At 37.0% G+C, this 22,648-nt stretch overlaps 1 protein-coding gene across 2 annotated transcripts in view; it reads left to right on the top strand.

Annotated features, from left to right (window-relative positions):
* The window catches only part of Cfap299 (cilia and flagella associated protein 299), a 550,827-nt gene extending 529,752 nt beyond the window's left edge, over window positions 1–21,075 (top strand). For both annotated transcript variants that reach the window (XM_045144386.1, XM_004653380.2), the window contains exons 5-6: window positions 3,250–3,379; window positions 20,861–21,075. In XM_045144386.1, coding sequence (XP_045000321.1) covers window positions 3,250–3,379; window positions 20,861–20,956 — 226 coding nt within the window. In that variant the 3' untranslated portion in view covers window positions 20,957–21,075. The remainder of the gene's footprint in view (window positions 1–3,249; window positions 3,380–20,860) is intronic.
* Window positions 21,076–22,648: the final 1,573 nt, after the last annotated feature.

Raw genomic sequence — 22,648 nt, 5'->3', positions numbered from 1 at the left:
TTTTTAAAAAATAAATCAATTTAAATTGTTATTCTGAAAGAAAATGCTGCTTTATCTATGAAAATAAAAATGGAATTGATAACTTTTTAAAAGCATTTCTTTAAATTGTCACAAAAAGTCATCAAATATGAAAAAGTCAATAAAAGTTGAAAATTATTCAGCATAATTCAATATCATTTCTTCTTAAATTAGTGCTTTTAACTTTATATAAAATTTTTTGTTGTTGTACTGTTTTTTGAGGTAGGCTCACTGTACCCAGGCTGACCTGAAACTTACTCTGAAGTTCTAGACTGACCTTGAACTCACAGTGATCCTCCTACCTCTGCCTCCTGAATGCTGTGATTAAGGGCGTGTGCCACTATGCCTGGCTTTTTATAACAATTTTTTTATAGTTTCCCATTAACTCACTATAAATTGGAAATTTCAATACACTTATTTTGGAAATAGGACTTAATATTATTAGTAGTATAAGCAATACTATTACTTATTTCATCAGGGACCTAGAGAATCATTTGGAAAATCTAGTTTGAACACATGACAGAGTTCTGTTTAGCTGTATGCAAAATGAATGTTTACAGAAAAGTATATATTCCCTAAATAACATAAATCATCATATTGAAAATATAATAAATATATGATATATAATAATAATCAAAGTATAAAACTCCTAAGAATAACTTTAAAATCTCATTCTTCCCAGTTAATTAATTTAACAAACAAACTAATGTTTATTGATTATTTACTCTAGTAGGCACTATTTCAGGCAATGAAAGTTATATGTATTGACAATAAAAATTGAAATAATTGGAAGAATTATCAACTAATCTAATTCCATGAGAATAAAGTTGGCTAGTAAAATGAGAGAGATTCTTTGTGAGATTTGTAATGGGAAGTTTAGTCTACCAAACATTAAATATTCTACAAAGTTAGAATAAACGTCTATTTAGGACTAGTAGAAGTACAAATGGAATAGGGAATAATCTAGGAACATATAAAATCATTTTTAAAATAGTTCATCATAATATGTGAAGAAGGAATCAGTCGAGAAACAATACTGAAACAATAACCCACATTTCTGTTGGAGTCCTAGAGTGTGAATAATTTCCTTCTTGCTTTATCGAACTTAGAAGCCATAGTAAACCACTTGAAATAGCATCTTCTGAGTGAGCTCAACTCTTCAGTCCTCATGCTTCGCAAAAGTCCAAGCATCCGCAGTGTGCATGTGGCATGCAACTTTGTTGTGCCCCATCTCAGCGGTCTGAGAGAGAAAAGAGCATGGGAGTTTCTTATGGACCCAGGCTGAAGGTGGCAAATATCACTACTGCCCATATTCCACTAGCTAAATCTCTATTACATGGCTGTACACCAAGAAATATATGAGTTGTAGTCTTGAGGATTGACCAAAAAAAAGTTGAAAGTTGGGCTGGAGAAATTGCTTAGTGGTTAAGCACTTGCCTGTGAAGCCTAAGGACCCCAGTTCGAGGCTCAATTCCCCAGGACCCATGTTAGCCAGATGCACAAGGGGGCGCACACATCTGGAGTTTTGTTTGCAATGGCTGGAAGCCCTGATGCACCCATTCACTTTCTCTCTCCCTCTCTATCTGTCCCTTTCTCCCTGTGTGTCTATCGCTCTCAAATAAATAAGCAAACCAAAATTAAAAAAAACAAAGTGGAAAGTTTGAATTTTGGTGGGCAGCTAGCATAACATATGCAATAGCTTCATGTGTCTGTACTTGCAAGGAAGGAAGGATAGTAGGTGAGCCTGGCAGAGGAAGTTTTGGGCCAGGGTCTGCTTTTAGAATCCAAATGATGCCTTTCTCTTGTCACTCATATTTGTTCATATATATGATGGATTTTATATCTATTTCATGGAGGTGGTGATAAGATTAAATGAGATCATTCAATTGGATCACAACAGTACCTAGCAGAGGTTAATTGTTAAATAAGTACTCTCAGTCTGGAAGGATTTCTTAGTGGTTAAGACACTTGCCTGCAAAGCCAAAGGGCTGAGGCTCAGTTCCCCAGGACCCACATAAGCCAGATGCACAAAGTGTTACATGCATCTGTAGTTCATTTGCAGTGGCTGGAGGCCCTGACATACCTATATTTTCTCCCTCCCTCTCTCTCTCTCAAATAAATAAATAAAATAAGTACTATATTTACTAAATACCAAACATTAATAACCATATAAATTGAGAGATGAAATGAAGCCTGTTTCTCATGGTTACCTTGGAGAAGAAAAGTATTGACAAACCATTCAAATTTCTTCATCCAAAGTACCCCATGCTATACAAATTAATTTTTTACATAAAGAGTATGTTTAAATAAAATCTGCCTGGGTTTTCCCAAGGTTTTCAATCTGAGATCTGAGCAACAAGATCGGAATTTGTGATATAAACCATGCCATTCTCAGTATAGCTATGACTCAAGCATCTTTCTGGGATTATCCATATCTTTCTATCTCATAAATACTTACTTAGACATGTATGTCAAGTTGAAAATCACACAGTGTCCCCCACTCTAATCAGTTGCCTAACTGCAGATTAGCAATGTTTGGTAACTGAAAGAACACATGCCTACTTGGAAACACACAGATTTGGGCTGAAATAATCTCCAAATGACACAGTAGATGCAGGCTCTTCACCTTGCACTTGTCCTTCCCCAGCCTGTTGCCTTGTCTACAACATATAAGCAGCTCTATCCAGGTTTCCACCCAGAAGCATCATAGCATGCCTGTCCTGTTTTCCTCCAAATTTCCTCTCAGAAAACATCACAGTATGACTACCCTACGGTTATCACTCAGACAAAAACAGTTTCCCCACTCTCTGGGAAATTTATTGAAATCACCTGAAAGAAAGAAATTAATGTGAAATTGTTTTGAATGAAAAAAGGTGATTTGGTCTGCCCTTCCTTCTAGTAAACAGTCTCTCTGTACTGTGAAGAGTCTAAAGGGAAACGAATAAACTTAAATTGCATCAATTTTCTCCTTGACTTCCTGATAATATGATATTGGACTAGTTCCTATGTCTTACAGTGTCCAAACCAGGAAATCATCTAAAATTGTTGTAAATATGTACCCATCTGAGAATCTCTCCTGCAAGAATTTAAAACTCAGATGTGTTCTGTGAGGTTGGCCAGACTCTCCTTATCCACTTAAACTGAGGTTATGCTGACCCAAGCATTTTCTAAAGTACATATTTCTTTAATGTATTATTCATCTTAATCTCTAATAAATATTTACTTTTATAGCTTTTACAACTGGGACAGTCATATTGCCGTTTGCAATTCAAGCCCTAATTACCAAGTGATTGCCGACAATCCAGAAGGTCTACTTTTCAAATATAAAAGAGACAGAAAAATTCTCAATGTGGATCCAAAGGTAATTCTGATTTATACTTAACTGTCCTTAGTTTTTATTGTTTCTGCCACTACTCAAATATAGAGTAAATATCTGACACTCTTATGGCTTGAAATTATTTCTGTTTGTTTGATTGATTGGTTAGAAATAAAAAGCTATTTTGTAACTTGGATCATGAACTCAAAATAAAAGAAATAAAAGAAAGAAATTTTATCTTCAAAATTTGACCAGTTATCAAAAGATAATAAGAAATATTTAGGGGTAATTTAATATGAATTTATAAGTAGGAATATTTCTTCCATGCCTGGCAGCAGAATTAGATTTGAGAGACATTGGACTACCTTTGTGCCCTGACCCTTAGTGGGCAATGTGTTAGTTGAAGGAGAGGCATTCCTACATCATATTTGTATCCAAAATTCTTATCTTCCTGTACACATTATTAACACTGAAAACAGTATAGCTAAAGAATCAAGCATGGGACTTCATGCCTATAATGCAAGAAGTTGGGAGACTAGGATGGAGGACAGCCATGAATTGAGGCCAACTTGAGTTATAGAGTTTTTGACCAACCTGGGCTAGGGTGAGACCCTGTCTTAAAAGACAATCAACAACAAAGTCAGTATGTACTTCTAAGCATTAAATATCATATTCTATTTAAATATTTTAAAACTTGTACCATAATATTTTAATTTGCTAGAGGATTTTTACATGCTATGTACTTTCAAAGATAGTAATTGCATCCTTATTAGTGTGTGTGTGTGTGTGTGTGTGTGTGTGTGTGTGTGTGCGCGCGCGCGCACGCGTGCATCTACCTATCGAGATCGGAGGTTGATACTGGTTATCTTCCTACATTACTCTTCATTTTATTTACTAAGTCAGTGTGTGTCATTTGAATCCAGGTCTCTCTGATTTGGCTTTTCCTGGGAACCCCTGCTTCCACCTCCCAAGTGTGAGGACTTACAGGCAGGCCTACCTAGAATTTATGCAGGTGGTGAGGATCTCAACTCCTGGTCCTCATATTTGAATAGCAGGCACTGAATTACCTTCCCACCTCCATCCTAACTTTTTGTCATTATTTGTATGTGTAGGATTAAAAGTTGAAACTTTGCTTAACATTATTATGTGCTACAGTTGTTTGGGTACTTGTTTTTACTTTTTTTAACTTTTGTGGGGATTTTGTTTTGGTTTTGGTGTTTTGTTTTTTTTTTTTTTAATCATTCACATGACAGAACCAGTCTAAATTCCAAGACTAAGTTCTAAGAGCTATAAAGTGAAAAACCTTTGTTTTATATTCACTTAACCCAGTCTCTGATACATATGAAATGCTCATTGACTACATGTAAAATGAATGAATATTAAATAAGTTACTGTCTGCAATCATATTCAACCCTAAGTATAAGAGTCAGTGCAGACAGGAGAAATGCTCCTTCTCTATTCCCCATGAATCTGCACAGTAGGAGAGCACAGTTGGGATGACACCTCCATGGTCTTCTGATCTCCTGCCACAAGCTGTCCCAAACAGACTGCCTCAAAGGGTGAGCTGGTATGAAAGGTGTACCCCCAGGAAGTTTCCCAAAAGCCAGAGTTGCTTGTCTTCCTTGGCTGCTTATACCTAGCTATATGGCTGGTAAGAAATGTCATTTCTCCTTCAAGTAGACATACACACTGAGTTAAAAACAGGGGTTCTAGAAAAGAACGATGAGCTGTTAGACAAACAATTTTCAGATCTTGAATACTTCAAAGCATTATTACTCTTTTGATCTCACATATCTCTAGGAAATTAATGTGCTTGATCTGAGTATGTCCAGGGTCATAATTCACATGGACCTATGGACACCAAATATGCTCACTAAAACACCTGCTTTCAAGAAGAGCCTCTTTATCTATGTAAATTTTTAAAATATAATTAGTCGAGGCAAGTACAGAAAACTAAATAGCATTCATAGGCTTTTCCTTTAGAAAGCTAAATGATGTATGTAAGAGAAATATAAAATTATTAATATTTTCACCAAGATATGTAAAAAGAATCTTCAAATCCATTTGAATGGCATCATATTTAAACTCCTTAGCCTATGTTGGGGCTCTGTTTTAGCCAATGGCACACTTCAAGGGTTTATGTCATGAAATGAACTTTATGGGCATAGGGAAATCTCGAATGCAAAGTGTTACTTGAATATAGTCCAAATAGCTTTTTAAACTCCCAATTCCAAAATCATTAAACATGAGATTTCAGACTTTGTCAATAATACATGAAAAATATAACAATTTCCTCTTTTTCTCTGGAAGAAGAGATTTAAGTTTTTAAAAAATTAGTGTCTTTAGGGCTGGAGAGATGGCTTAGTGGTTAAGCGCTCGCCTGTGAAGCCTAAGGACTCCGGTTTGAGGCCTGATTCCCCAGGACCTACGTTAGCCAGATGCACAAGGGGGCACACATTCGTTTGCAGTGGCTGGAAGCCCTGGCGTGCCCATTCTCTCTCTCTTTCTCTTTCTGTTGCTCTCAAATAAATAAAAATTAAGAAAAAAATAATAAAAAATTAGTGTCTTTGAATTCTGGACTGGTTGTATCTTTTTAAAGATAAAAAATAATGTCAGACTTTCTGGACAAATTGGTGGTCTCAACATCAAGAAACAAACTTCTAGACCTAATTGACTATGTTGCCATAACAAACTTGTCTTGATGTTCAAAGGTGGCAGCTTGTGTGGGTTTGTTGGTTTTCCTTTGTTTTTATCTATAGAGTCGCTTAAATGCACAAAGTCCAGTTTTCAGATTCTGGCTCATTTAAGCCCCAACATTAATTGGTAGCCATTGTGTGTCTATAGATTGTCCATGAACCACACATTAAGCAAAGATTCTCCATATGAAAACAGTAATGTGAGGATATCAGGCACTCTGTTCCCAAATATAAACAGAATAACAGATATTCCAATTTTTATGGGCTAGATGTAACATTAGCATGTGTGTCTCCTACATAATTTTGTATACACCCTTTTCAAAGGATGTTGTTTTGAATTTCATCCATCTAACATAATATTTCTTATACCTTATAGGAGAATCAAGAAATAAGCTAAAATATATTTTTAATAACTACAAATACGAATAATAAAGAATTACATTTTGTACTTAATATTTTTCCTAATAATTTTACTTGGAATTTGGCCACACTGAACATGTCCTTATAATTCTAGCAGTTAAGGTGTTATAAAGTATTATGAGAATACAATTAATCCACCCCCCCCTCTTCTTCTCTTCCATGTATTCTCTCTGAAAAACTTGATCAAAATTAAAGAGGTTAAGATAAACGAAAGGTGGAAACAGTGGTAAACAGGATGTGATTCCTTTGTAGAACACAGATGTAGACTCATTGACTCTGAAGTGTAGTTCCCATGAAACACAGTTGTTTGTGAATGGAAAGAGTGGGAAAAAACTGTGCAGGTCTTAGAACAAGTAATATGAGTTCATTGGTTAAGAAATTCCAAATGCAATAAGAGTTTGGTTGCATTGAAAACAGGACCACTGGCTTTAACTTCCCTGCAGCTGTATAACATCTGGAACAAATAAGGCAAGTTTCTATTTTTGAGTGAAGAATGCTTGTCTGAGTGATTCACACCCACCAAAATGTTTCCAGCATATTATCTTTAGAGGGACTGAGTGGAAGCACTTTGCACTCACTCCCCTGCATTATCTGGGCAGACACAAAGAAAATAGAGATAATTTTTTCTTTCACTTTTAGAAGATGCTAACCAGAAGGAGTTTGCTTTGAGTTTGACCATAACATAGGTGCACTATAATCGCATGGTCCACTGAAAAGGCAATGGAAAGAGAAGTTGAATACTTAAAACATGGAGGAATAAAACCTTTTCTTAGCTACACTAACTTATTCCCTTCCCCCTCCCATTTTCTAGGAATCAAGTTCAGTGGGTGATGTCATTAACAGTGTGGGCATACTAGTGACAGCCAAAACAAGTACAGCCACCCTCTCTGTAAGTCAGGGGGAAAAAAAAACAAACAAACAAACAGGACTTAGTAGTGACAGCAAAAAAGAATATACCCACCTCTATGAATCACAAAATATTCTTGAAGATATGTTTTCATCTGAAAAATGTGTTTAAAAGGTTAAAGGAAATCCTTATTTTGGTTTTCAAATCTTTAAGGCCTGGGAGTATATACGCTATCTCAATGAGGCTGTCAAAGGAAAACAGTTTTATTGATGAATATCCTCAACTGGCTTAAGTGGCATGTTCCAAGTAAGATAATAAACTCTTAATAGAATCCAACAATAAAGTTTTTAAAAATTCCAACTTGTGAGACACCATGGGGAAGACAAAGATGATCACTTGGTTGATCCTGGCCCATTAAGTGCTCATGGGTTTGTTTATTTGTGTTATGTTTGATTTTGCCTTATTTGTTTTTGGAAAATATGAGTGCAGAAACACAGCTTCAAAAAAGTTGACCTTTGGGAATTTAGCAGGAGGGTTGACTTGAGAACTGGGGCAGGAGATGGGGGAGAGGACTGGAGAGGAGACAACGTTGGGAACTATGTTAGGTGATACTGGAGGAGAAACTGTTTTAGCTGGGACTTGACAGATGACTAGGAATTGAATTTATTAGAGAGGTACAGACAGTCAGCACTAGGCATTAATCCATTAACAAAGACTCACAGATGAAAGACAGAAAAGGAAACTTTGAATAGTCTTGCATTACTATTCCCTTGCCTGGAGGAGCATGGTGGGAATTATGCCTGGAGAGGTCACGAAAAGCCTTGTGGGTAGGAATAATGAGAATCTTAGTCTGCACCTGATGGCACACAGCTATGCCAAGGCTCTGGTGCAGGGAAGTGGCAGGATAAAAGTCACGCTAGAAAGTGATCAGTAGCTATGGAATGGGGCAGGCTGGAAGGCGACGTCTTGGCAAGTGAGCACAACATTAATGGGTATCAGAACCAAGAGGACTAGAAGCTGGGTCTTGCTTTAGTTAGCAGATGTGGGTCCCATGCCGTCAGTATTTGTGGTGGTTGGAACGGGAAGTGTCCCCCACAGCCTCTTGTGTTTGCCATTAAGCCTCATACTCAGTGCCCAGCTGGTAGAGCCTTTAGGATGACGGAGGGGGGTGTCACTTGGGGCGGGCCTTACAGCTCTCTTGCCAGAGCTAGCTCACTCTCTTGCTGCTTCCATCCATGTTCGTCCTGCCAGTAGGAAGCTTCCCCTGGCTATTTTTCTAAGCTGCAATAAATCCTTTCCTTTCGTTCGCTGCTTATGCTTGGGTGATTTGTCCCAGCAATGAGAAGGTAACTGTTATAGCACTGTAACTAGCCTGATCTTTCAGGCAAAGACAAAACCTAGAGAATGTATATTTACCTGAAAAATGTCCCAAAAGTTCTTACTTCATCCTAGTCTCAGAAGAGAAGCTGGTACTACAGTACAACTTGAGTAGAGACAATAAAACAAGCAAACCAAGAATCACATTAAAAGACCTCAGGGATATTTGGCTTCCGTTACATGTAGGACATTGGGGAGGTGGGGGAGAGCCACGGTTTTAGAAGAACCTTCCCGAATGTATGGTGGGTGTGGCAGGCTGTGGAAGGCATGTGAGATACAAATGATACATCGATTTATAAAGATACAGTTCTGTTTTGGTTATGTATCAGCACTCCTGACTCCCCTTTTGGAAAGTTGTTCACAATTATTCAGCCATAAAAATGAGCAGGCTGTCATCACAGGAGCTCTTTAGCAAACATCTGGTTCCCATGGCTTGATTAGGAGGAATTCCTGTCAATTTAGAAAAGTGTTTCCACTCCTGGCTCATTCTCACACTGACCAATGAGAACCTCAGGCACCACACCTGGAAAATCAAGCCAAATCTCTCTGTGATGAAGTCCAGTGATTTTTTTTTTAAGTCTCAAAGGTGATCCTAAAGATGACCTATATTTTATGTCACCTGCTTTAACACAGTAATATTTCACGAGCTGTGGTATCACTTTAATGGAAGTACACAAAGAAATCAAACAATTCCCTTAAAACAAGCTTTAATTGAATAGTCTTAATTTTCAGTGGTTTAAATAACACATTCCTAGAACTGCACAGAGGCTAGAATGTATAGCCTATATACCAAGATTCTTGGATAAAATACAACTATGCTAGAAGTTCCTGGCTGAAAAATTACTGCTACTTTTCTTTCTGGATTTATATAATCATAGGGCATGAGGGTTTGGAGAGTGGCACCTGTACTTGCCAATCACTACCTTCTCAAGAAGCACTCTGTGAAGTATGTTTGTCCAGAGACTCAAATGAAACAAAATTTCTAGAGCATACACTGTGAAAGGCAGGGCAGGGACATTTTCTGGTTATTTTACTATTGTATTTTCAGCACTAGCTTTATGCCCACACGTGGAAGGTGCCCAATAGCACATGTAAGACGAATAAATTGAATATTAAATATTTGCTAAAGAAATGAATAGCAGGGCCAAAAATAACCCTGGAAACTTTTGAGGTTAACTTCAAAATACTTTAGGATCTCAGACACTAGAAACATATGTAAAACTATTTTTAGCTAAAGCTACCAGTGTAATTGATGCTAGTACTTTTCTCTCCTTGGTAGGTGAATTAAACCTGAGGCCTCTTAGCTGAGCCTTTAAATGCTGACCCTAGGTGTGCAGAGCACTGGCAATGGGTCAGGCTTATGAGTTAATGACAGTAGCAACTATTTTTACTATTTTTCTATAAATTTATAGATGCCAGTGTGTATTGTGTAGATGATTTTAAAAAACACATCAAATTCTATTTTTTTCTATGAGCAAAAGAATGTCTAGGTAAGTAAGACTTTAAGTTAAATAAACTTGGCCAATAATACCACCCACTCTTGGTTTTGCCTATATATATATTTGGAAGAAGTATCCATCAGCTGACTCCCTCTGCTCTCTTCTTCAACAACTGCCACCCAAGTGCTTGCTGCTATTAGTAGGAAAGGTGTTAATTGCCTCCTTCACTCTCTCCACCTCTCAGTTTACCAACTGCTCTTAATTTCCTTACAATCCCAGACCATCAGAGCCTTGAAATTGCTGTTCTCAAAGTGGAAGTCCATAACATTCCTTCATCCTTTAGGCAGATGGTTCAAGTTTAATCTGTTGAAGTTTAGCCCCCTGGGGAAGATCCTCAGTTTCACAGTCTCTTTTCTAAAAAGCCAGATACGTTTCCTTCTGCATGTTAATGACAAAAACCAAAAACAATATTGTTCAAGCAAGACCATGGTTTATCCAGCCTTCAAGAATATCTCTTCAAATGCTACTGTCCTAATACTGGGCCAGTGGGGCAAGGATACTGACTGAATCACCCACATCACTCTCTTGGCTTTGGTTTCTCTTTGGAGGCTGCTTGTACACTCTGCTTTTTAACTATGGCATGGTCACAGTGATTAAGTAAAGCTGAGATCTTGCCAGCTTTCTGGTTTTGCTGCCCAAATTACTGAATGTTTGCTTGATTATGGCCTTAACACACCCACATACTAAGTAGTTTTTAAACATTTTCTCCCTTGGGCAATCACCTGGGGTATCTGAACTGAAAATCCACCACATATAAATTAAGTATTTACTCAACTAACTACTGCTAAAATCAATGGCCTTAAGGAATCCATTAAAATTACCTAAGACATGTTTTTTTTTTTTATGAATTAAAACTCCTAAAACTTAGATTCCATGTCCTTCTTTTGACCTTGAAAACTGATTTTAATTTCATTTGCAGTATTTATGGAACAAGCCCTAGAGATAAACACATTGTTGCTAAGTGTCCAAGGCATGAACTCATATATGAAGTATAGTACAAGGAAAGTGAACTGAAGGAAAGAAAATAAAACATATTGCTTCAAATTACTGTATATCTTTCAATGTTCAGTACTAAGATTACAAAGAACAACTCTAAACTCACATTGAATATCCACATTGAAAACTACATGTCCCAATAAAGCATATGTAAAAAATGGCCTCCCATTATAAAAATAGCCTAATCAAACATGATATTCATGTGAGGAAGAAACACTGTGTCCTGGAGAAATGAGGACAGAGAGATTTGGGAAAGAGAACATTAGCCCTAACTGTTGTTCACTTTTATACAAAATATACTATCACAAACTACGGAGCATAGGCCAGGGAAGTGTGCTAATTTCTTGGCTGGCTAGAGTGATTGGCTGTATCTGCAAAGTAAATTTTCCCTCCATGATTCAAAGAGCTGGGTTCTAATGGCAAGGAAGAAACAGAAAGCCCAGGAAAGAGTTAGGCATGGTGTCATTGCAAGTATAAGACATTGCCTAAGGAATTATTTCTAATTCTAAGAGAACGTGGGTTCTTCCATGCCTCAACAAGGAATCATCTATGATTTCTTCTCAATGATTTACCATGCCAGAAAATACTGAGCTGTAATATTCCAAAGCAAAACAAGGTATGTTGCATTTATTGGAATGTGGAAGACATTTGTGGAAGTGGTAACTAATGCCATTTAATTAGCAAGAGACCAAAATCTCATGTGGACAATGTCTCTGTGGTTAGTGTTGGCTGAGATAACTTCAGCATAAATATGGATGCCTTAGACATATACATTGCCTTAAATCACCAAAGAAAGAATGAAGATAATGATCATATAAGATAAAACAGGGAAAAAAATGATAGTCCAAGCATGGTAGCCAAGAAAACATAACAGATAGTTGATCATCATTGCCAACTTGCTTGGACTTAGAATAACCTAGGGGGCTAAAGGCACACCTCAGGATGTGTCTATGAGGGTGTTCCCTGAGAGGATTAGCTGAGACCCACCCTAAATAAGAGTGATTGCACCACCCCATGTGCCCAGAAGGAATAAAAGGATAAAGATGAAGAAAGTTCACCTAGTATCCATATCCCATTCTGTTTCTTTTCTACCAGGATGTCAACTTCTTTGCTCATCACATCCTCCTCTCCATGATGGAATGCCACCTTTGAAACTGTGAGCCAAAATAAAGCTTCCCTGCTCTAAGTTGTTTCTGTCACAAACTTGTTCACATCAAACAAGAAAAAATAACTAACTCTAATAACTTATTTTAAAAACATGGACTGAGGATGTAGCTGAGTTGGTTAGTGCTCGCCTAGCATTTATGAAGCTCTGGGTAGGATCTGCAGTAGAGCATAAATCACTCCTGGCTCATGGCTGTAATGCAAGCACTCAGGAGATGGAGACAGGAGACAGGATAAGTAGTTCAATATCATTTTTTACTATATAGTAAGCTTGAGGCTACACTGGTCTACAAGAGATACTTCCTGTCTCAAAATGGACAGATGAAGAGTTAAGGTGCTTACCTGAAAAGCTTAACGACCAGGGTTTGATTCCCCAAGTGGCACATGCATCTAGAGTTCATTTGCAGTGGCTAGAAGGCCCTGGTGTGCCCATTCTCTTGCTTGTTCTCTCTCTGTGTCTCTCTCTCCCTCTCTCCCTCCCTCTCCTTTCATATATATAATCTACAAAATAAAACAAGAACAAAACCTATCAAGTTTCATAATATTATGAAATGCAGAAAAAGCCATACACAGTTTAAAATAATTATTTATAATGTCTTGTCAAAGAGCTGCCTAAGCCCCTTAATGAATCTCACTTGAGAATAGCAGATCTGAGGACCCAAAACCTGGGAGCAATTTAAAAGATAGGACAACTTGGAAGGCCAACAGGGTTCATGCAAGCAAGAGCAATGCATAAAGGGCAACATTATACATGAATTAGAGTTACAAAGATTTTATCCATTCTATAATTACAGAGAATTACTTAGCTCCTCTAAGCACTTCTTACCTCTGTTTTATTACCTTTACTACTAAAAGGGCAGGAAAGATTGCTCAGCCACTAAAAGTGCTTGCATAAAAAGTCAGACACAAGGGCTAGAGGGATTGCCTAGTGGTTAGGGCAGTTGCCTTCAAAGTCAAAGGACCCAGGTTCAATTCCCCAGGACCATTATTAGGCAGATGAACAAGGGGGCAAATGGATACATGCTTCTGGAGTTTGTTTGCAGTGGCTAGAGGCCCTGGCATGCCCATTCTCTCTCCCTCTCTCTCTTTCTCTCTTTCCCTCTTTCTCTGTCAAATAAATAAATAAATAAATTTTTTTAAAGTCAAACACAAAAAGTAACAGATGCATCTGGTGTTTGACTGCAGCAGCAAGGGATTTTGCTCTCCCCACACAAATACACACACACACACACACACACACACACACACACACACAAATACACAAATAAATTAAAAAGTTGATAAGGAAACAAAAACCTTATCAGAAAATATCATGTTACCATAGATAACTCTAATGATTAAGTGAGAGAATGCCTTCCACTTAGTAGGTTCTTAGTTGAATATTACATCTTCCTACTATGCTTCATTAGGGACAGTGGAAGTTCTAAAAGGGTATTCAGGCTGGAGAGATGGCTTAGTGGTTGAGGCACTTGCCTGCAAAGACAAAGAACCAAGGTTCAATTCCCTAGGATTTGTAAGTAACGCAGATGCACAAAGTGGCACACACATCTGGAGTTCATTTGCAGCAGACAGAGACCCTGGCACACCCATACTGTCTCTCTCTATCTGCCTCTTTCTCTGTCTCTGAAATAAATCAGCTAATTAACTGAATGTTTAAAAATATTTTTTATAAGCCAGGCATGGTGGCTCACACATTTAATTCCAGCACTCAGGAGGCAGAGGTGGGAGGATTGCTGTGAGTTCGAGGGCACTCTGATACTACATAGTGAATTCCAGGTCAGCCTGGGTTAGAGTGAGACCCTACCTAGAAATATATATACATATTTAATTTTTTTATTGACAACTTACATGATTGTAAACAATATCCCATCCCCCACTTTCCCCTTTGAAACTCCACTCTCCATCAAATCCTCTTCCCTTCTCAATCAGTCTCTCTTTTATTTTGATGTCATGATCTTTTCCTCCTACTATGATTGTCTTGTGTAGGTAGTGTCAGACACTGTGAGGTCATGGATATCCAGGCCATTTTGTGTCTGGAGGAGCATGTTGTAAGGAATCCTACCCTTCCTTTGGCTCTTACATTCTTTCTGCCACCTCTTCCACAGTGGACCCTGGGCCTTGAAAGGTGTAATAGACATATTTCAGTGCTGAGCACTCCTCTGTCACTTCTTCTCAGCAGGATGGTGCCTTCTGAGTCATCCCAAGGTCACTGCCATCTGAAAAGAGAAGATTCTCTACCAAAAGTGAGAGTAGCATTAATATATGGATAGAAAGAAGTGCTTACAGGGCAGTTTGATGAGCATAGTATATACATTTAGCCAGACAGCAGCAGACATTACACCCCTAGGGTTCATGGATACCCCTGTTGGAGGTTTGCAGTATAAGAGATGTATTCCATACCATGGAGTGGGCCTCTAGTCAAATTAGAGGGCAGGTGGTTTCCCCCATAATAGATATGCTACTATTTTTTTTAAATAAAACAAAAGGGTATTTATTCACCAAATAGTGATTAAATAAATTATGATAGATTCATGAATTAATGGAATAATACATACATTTAAAAAAGTAAAGCTATATTTACTGATAAGGATATACTTTTGTGAACATACTTATTAAGTAAAAGAGCAGATTAAAATGGCCTAGGTAATATTTTAACCTATGAATTGCTTATAATTTTTTTAACTTTTTTATTATATACATACATAGTGGGTTTACAACCATGTTGGTACCATTATTAGCCTCCTCCCTGTCCTTCCTCCTCCGAAGAGACCCTCCTCATTGGGGAATGTGGGTCATGTATTGTGGGAGTAGACATAAGTTATGGAGAAGAGGCAATGTCTATGTGCACAATGTGCCAACTTTTGGTTCCAATAATCTTTCCATCCCCCTTCTGCGAATTTCCCTAAGCCATGTTGGGTTCGCTTTACGACCATTTAAGTGATGAGGTCTTGGGAGCCTCTGTGTCTCTGGATATCTGGTTTGGTGGGAGTTGAGTGTTCTCTGTGTCAGGAGTTGAATGTTTTCTGTGTCTATCTCTAGAATTGGTTATAATATATATAAGAGTTTCTCACTTAAGGACATTAAGGTAGGTTTCTAGAAACCCCACAAGCAAGTTTGACTAACAACTTCCTACAAACAAGTTTTCCAACTCTCTACAACCAGGTTTCTGTCCCCTTCACCCTTCCTTAGCAAAGAATCCTAAAGGAGGAAGTTACTTAGGAGAAACTTATATACTTAGGATGTTGTCAAATTATGTTAAATGTAGACCATATTAACTTGCAATTATGCCTGAATTACTCCATGGTCTATTTGTTTAACATGCTTTTTAAACTGTGTAAATTTTGTGCTCCAGGTTTGTTGGAGCCTTTTTTTTGTTTTGTTTTGTTTTGTTTTTCGAGATAGGGTCTTACTGTAGCCCAGGATGACCTGGGATTCATTATGGAGTCTCAGAGTGGCCTTGAACTCATGGCAATCCTCCTATCTCTGCCTCTGAGTGCTGGGATTAAAGGCGTGTGCCACCACGCCTAGCAGTGTTTTTATTATCATTAGAAATAAACATTGCTTCAGCTTGGCTTAATGGCACGCCCCTTTAATCCCAGCTCTTTGGAGGCAGAGGTAGGAGGATTGGATGAGGTAGAAGTCAGCCTGGGACTACAGAGTGAGTCCCAGATTAGCCTTGGCTTGAGTGAGACCACAAATCAGAAAAAAAAAAAAAAAAAAAAACATTTATTTCATATGGATGTTATTATTTTATATTTCTATAATGGTTATTGTCTTTTATCCATTCTTATTATGGTTTGGTGGGATTTTAAAAAATCTTATGTTTAAGAATTCTATATATAAAGACTGATAAATCTTTCATTAGCACATTTGCTCCATAGTGTAAATTATACAATCTGTCCTTGAGATTTTATCCTTGAATCCTACTGTTTCTCTTTAAGAAATTCCCATATGAATATTTGGGAAGTATTTACCTATATTTTCTTCCAAACTTGTTTATGACCTAATCTATGCATTTAACTCTGAAATTCTTCTGGGATTTGGTGGAACAAGAATGTTATCTCTTTGTTCCATCAACTATTATTTTAAATAACTTATCACTCTTGTTCTTATTTCAATATCTTGTTTTACTTGTGTTTTACACTTGGCTTCTCTCCTGAGAGCTAGCAGTGACTTCAGACAGACGTCTTGTAGCAGCTTCCCACAGTGCTGTGGATTGAAGTGAGAACTTTTCATGTGCTGAATGTTCTCAGCCATTCACATGACTTGCTATTACTGTCATGGGTGTGTAGTTGCTCTTAGCACTCTTGTGATCTGTTATCAAAGAAGATAGACTCATGATCACAGTGTACATAGAAAATGAATGTGTGTGGAAAGTTTTTAGCTCATGAATTAGTGTGGGGCCAGTAACATGCTACAACTGGCCAAAAGTTCAAAGCCTTCCTGGGCTACACAGTAAAGTCAAGACCAGCTGGACTACTTAAGTAGAAGATATTTCAAAAATAAAAATGTAAAAAAAAAATGAAAAGGAGTGAGCAGGGGGAACATGGGGTATATCTCAGTGGTAGAACACTTTTCTGGTATGCATATGGCCAGAAATTTAATCTTCAGTATAAAGGATAGAAAGAAGGAAAGAGGCATGGAGGGAAAGAGAGAGGAAGATAGGAAGAGAAATCTACTAGGTTTCTATGGGTTACTGATTGTGTAAGAAGGGTGAGGTGGGTTTTTATATTGACCATTATAATCAACAGCAGCCCAGGCTAATAGCCACATGCAGCTTTCTCTCTGCTCTTTCAGGCATATCACAGTAAGTTCTTGTTCCACTTGGTCAGTACATGCCACCCTTCCCTTTCATCTAAAAGATTCCTGGTAATCCTGACTCAACCCATCCATGAAGCCATCTGCACTGTCTAATGATCATTCAGATCAGCTTTGAGGTATCAGTACTGCCCATACTTGGGACAGCACTTTTCCATGACTTTATAAGACTTTTTGTTCATGACAGAAATTCTGTCCTGTAAACTCTAACAAATTTTAAAGAAGCATCAAAGTAAAATATTGCAGATAATAAGAACTGGAAATTGTGGTGATTGAATCATAACCAACAGTTTTTGAATGAGAATAGTCAAATGAGGGTTTGAAACAAGAATAAGGTAGCAGAAAAGGGAATCTAGATATTTCTTTCTACAATGTAAGAAATAAAGAAATCAGCAAGTTCTCCAAGTTTAATGATTAATTCTGTTCCAGGACTCTGTGACTGGTAGATAGCAACTTGAAAGATAGATGAAGGGCTAGAGAGGTTGCCTAGTGGTTAAGGCACTTTGCCTGTGAAGCCTAAGGACCCATGCTTTATTCTCCAGGTCCAACATAAGCCAGACACACAAGGTGGCATAGCACACAAGGTGGCACATGCATCTGGAGTTCAATTTTAGTGCCTATAGGTCTTAGTGTGCCAATTCTCTCTGTCTCTCTTCCTCATTCTTGCATAAAAAAAAGGCCAGTCTATTAGGCCTGCTTCAAAAAAATGGATCAAAATGATTTTATTGAAAAACCTGAAATATTCTGAGACATAACAAATAATACTAATAATATTAAGGAAAAAGTCTACAGAAAGTCCTTGATATTTGTATTTTTAAACAATAGCTGAAGATATAGCTGATGGCATCACTATTACTTTCTAATATTATCAGGCAAACATCATTAGGACCTTGGTAAATCTAGGAAAACCCAAGGGGACTATTGTGAAGAGTGGTGATCAGGGTTTTCCTTGAATAATACAACAGATAAGACACTAAGGACAGTGAAAAGTCTATGGAGATTTCCCATGAAATAGAAAAGTACTGAAATATTTAGTCTAATAACATCATATTAAACTAATTTACCTGGCTAAAACTGAACATCTCTGAGTTAATGACTTGTCTGAGAAAATCTACAAACAGATATAATTATTTATAGCAATAATTTTTACACACAAATGAGTATGTATTTGTAGTGTTTTCCAGGATCCCACTGGGAAATTTCAAATATGCTTTTAAATGTAAAATCAATCCTGCAAGTTTTATTTAAATTTTTGTTTGTACTTAAGATCTAATTATGAAATATCAAAAAATGACTATGTGTTATTTGGATACTTAATCTCAATAAGATCAGGATGCCAGAAAAATACTGTTAATCCTCTAAGCAAGCATTTTCAACAGTAAATTATTTTGAAATAACATGTAACAGATTCCATATTAAGCACAGAAAGTTATTCTTGTAAAATACTATATTTTTGCAATCTAGGCAGATAGCACCGAAAGTTTGAAAGAATTCTTTCAAATAATAGGCAAATGAAAGCATCAATATGCCTACAATGACAAGTCCATCAATAGTGGGTAACTATACTCCAGAAATCAGAAAACGTATGTTCATTCAAAAAGAGATAAAGGTTTTGCTAAATTCAACACAGACGTCAATATATAAGTAATTTATAATCAGATCTCAGTATCATTACAGGTCAAAGGAAACATAGACACAAAATCTGCAGACCATAGTGAGAGTTGCATTCTTTCCCAGTGACCAAAAGGTTTGTAACTGAATCTTAAAATAGGCAAGTAAACAAATAATAACAATGAAACACTAAAATGCTAGATTTCCAATCATCTCTCACCCAGAAGGGAATAAAACTGTTTGGCCCATTAACCTATTTACAGAGATGACAAAGATTAGATTATGAAAATACATTCTGAGCCACTGCTATCACCAGTTGGGAGTAATTTATCAATAAAAAAGTCAAAGATCAAAAATAAAACTACAAAATGGTAAAGAGCGGAAGATAGAAAGAAACAGAATCAGGGAAATTAATCCTTGATTGCTGTTGGAGATTTAGCTCTGGAAGACAAGAACAGATGTACATAAGTCCAGGTACAACCCTTTTCTGGAACACAGGATAAGCCAACCTCCGTGGAATCTCTTGCATCAGCTGTAGACCATCCACAGTGTCTAGAAAGGGCAGTCATCACAGTCACACAGACCCAGAAGACATGTACCAAATGTATCATCAAATCCACTGATGTTAGAAGGAACTAGAAAGATAGCATAACCAATTCAGAGTAGAATTCAAAGAGCAGAATATATGAATGTAGAAAAATAGACAAATGAGATCAAATATATCCAAGACTGGTCCTTACCCAGGTCAGGAATTATATTCCACTGGGCACAGTGCATTTGCATTTTTATAGACAAAAATATAATGTTGTATAATAGCAATTTTCAACAACTTAAAATGTAAACTAACACAAACAATAAATAGAAAAAATAATTTCAGGACTGGAGAGATGGCTTAACATTTAAGGTGCTTGCCTGTGTAGCCTAAGGACCCAGGTTCGACTCTACAGAACCCACATAAACCAGACACCCCAAATGATGCATGTACACAAAGTCACTCATGTGCACAAAATGGTGACACATCAGGAGTTCAATTGCAGTGGCTAGAGACTCTGGCACAACAATTCTTTTTTTGTTCTCTCTCTCACTCAAAGAATAAAATATAAATAAATAAATAAATAATTTGGATAGTCAGTCAGTCAGTCAGTAGTCAGGAAACCCCTTTTCTGGTTTCATTCATTACATAATCTTCACAATTTTCTTGATTCTTGTTAATAATACATTAGCCCAAATTACTCCTTTTCAACTGTTGCAAGAAATTAAATACTATGAGGTAAAAGCAATGGGAAGCTTTTCTCTAATCCTAGTTCTACATTGCTTTACAGCTTTATAGACAATAGGGTAAAAGAGACCATAACTACATCAAAATTTTAGGTATCAAATATACAAAAGACCCAATGGTGAATACTGTGCAACATTTAGAAAAATTACTTGCCACTCTGAGAATATGCCTCTTCCAAATTTTTCACATCTCACTCTATCAACACCACATCAGCAAGGCATTATTCCTATAGGAGCTTCCTATGAGCTATCAGTATGAAGGACAGTTCTGAATCAAATTTTCTTCACAGATTAGAATCCGAAAGAGGGAGAAAATGCTGATCAAATAGTTTTAAATTTGATAATAAACAATCCTCTTGTGAAACCTATCATAGGTAGACATTCCCACTGGTTTCAGCCAATTCCAAATTTGAGATATTTTTATTTGACATCCTAGAAACTCAAATAGTTTTTTCTTTTTTTTTTTTTTTAATGAATTGAGACTTTCAAATCTCATGTGTCCCTAAAGCCCTGGCTAGAACTTATTCCTACAGTGAATGGCTTTGGGGGCCCAGTAGAGTCCAGGACAGTTTGAGCCTGGGACACTACTTTGTCTCAGGTGCTTTCAATAATGTCACAACTGAACCCAAGCAGCAGCGCTCCTGACAGTAATCATTACCCACTACTGCTCCTGAGGAAAAGAATGGGGGTAAGGTGGGACATGACATTGTCTCTATAGAAATGACCTTTTAATTTTGGTTCATATAACATTAAAGCAAAAGGAAAATTCACTTAATGCCAGCTATTTTGTGTTCCTAACAATGTTACTTGTGTATCACAGGCTCAACCTGGTGACAACTCTACTAGGATCCCCATCGAGACAGAACTCTACATTCAAGCTGTCATTTTTGATCATATTTCCAGAAGGAAGACTTAAGCACCATCATATTAGGAGGTTTCCTTACTGTTTGCTAATTTTAAATGAATTTTGTGATCAGAAGCAAATTGGAATCATAAATAAACCCTGTAGTTAGAAAGCAAATTACAATAATAAAAGTTAACCAAGAAATTACAAAAATAGAAAAAACTATAATCTTATCTGTCTTTTTATGTACAGATAGCCTCTTCATCTGAAATTGTTCCTTTTTTTTCTTTTTGTTTTCTTAAACACTGAAGCTGATTGTAATAGTCCAAGGAAGAGAATCTTGTTACCACTTCAAAGATATTCTAATTGGTGACATATTTTGTAGCTCAGATTTTCCAAAACAAAAATGTTTCAGATTTGACTCTTGCCAAATCTAGTGCACCAAACATTATGCCATGTGGTAGCTTGGGCAATACTGTTCCCTAAATTCCCTGAATATTGATAAGAGGCCCCAATTAGAGGACAGGCTTTAAAAAACCTATACAAATACAAAGTTTTGTAATGTACTGAATGAGTGAATAAAATCCAAAATGTTCCATGAGATGATTTTAAAATGAAGGAAAGTGTGTAACATAGTTATGTGCCTGGATGTTATGACTCTCATGATACTGACACAAAACAGATGAAATCTAAGAGAAGCCAGCAGGTTTGAGTGAAATGAACACTTTTTAAGAGAAACTAATTTTTTTTTGTTTTGTTGTGTTTTGTTTTGTTTTGTTTTTTAACATGATCAGCAGTTGGCCTTTGTTTTCAGAAGTCCTAATTTACTTCTCCTTTCCAAAACAACCCCCAACACCCTGTATCAATGATCATGCCTCAGCCCCCAGATCTTAGTTTCTCAACACCATTTTCCATTAAAAAGAAGCAGGGATACAAGGAAAATGACTGAGTCTAGGAGTGAGTCAGGGAAAATACAAGGATCTGGAACAGACTTTGTCAGAAAGGAAATAGTTAGTAATCAAGATTTATCAAACTGGGCTGGAGGGATGGCTTAGCAGTTAAGGCATTTGCCTGAAAAGCCAAAGGACCTGGGTTAAATTCCCCAGGACCCACATTGGCCAAATTAAGAAGGGGGAGCATGTGTCTAGAGTTCATTTGCAGTGGCTGGAGGCCTTGGTGCACCCATTCTCCTCTCTCTCTCCCTCTCTCTCTCTCTCTCTCTCTCTCTCTCTCTCTCTCTCTCTCTCTCTGTCAAATAAATAAAATAAAATATATTTTAAAAAGATTTATCAAACTGAAACAGATAATCACCTCTTGATAGGGTTTCCACTGGCAAAATAAGTGATAATAACAATAATCAAATAGGAAACCAAGAATCCACTGTGGTCTACAAATAGAGATAAATTAGATTCAATAAGAACAGTTACATCATGTCTCTCTGCAAGATAACAAAGGGAATCTTTAACTGACATCATTTTCACCAAGTAAGCATAGATAATATTTCAATGATGAAGCAGTCAGTTTGTATTACTCTAAGATTTATGTCTGAACCAATCAGTCAGATTTCACATTTTCATTTGGAATGAACAAAGCTTATCCCATGCTACAGATGAACATGAAATCCCTTTTATGATGTTCCTAGCAAAATCAAAAAACCTCCACCTAATCAAGACAAAACTCAAAAAGGGCCAAATCCATGGAAAATATACAAAAGAACTGACCTGTAATATTCAGATGACAATATCTTTATTTATTTTTATTTAC

Source organism: Jaculus jaculus, chromosome 2 (assembly GCF_020740685.1).
Source record: "Jaculus jaculus isolate mJacJac1 chromosome 2, mJacJac1.mat.Y.cur, whole genome shotgun sequence".
Lineage (NCBI taxonomy): Eukaryota > Metazoa > Chordata > Mammalia > Rodentia > Dipodidae > Jaculus > Jaculus jaculus.
This window is presented reverse-complemented; position numbering and strand designations above follow the sequence as displayed.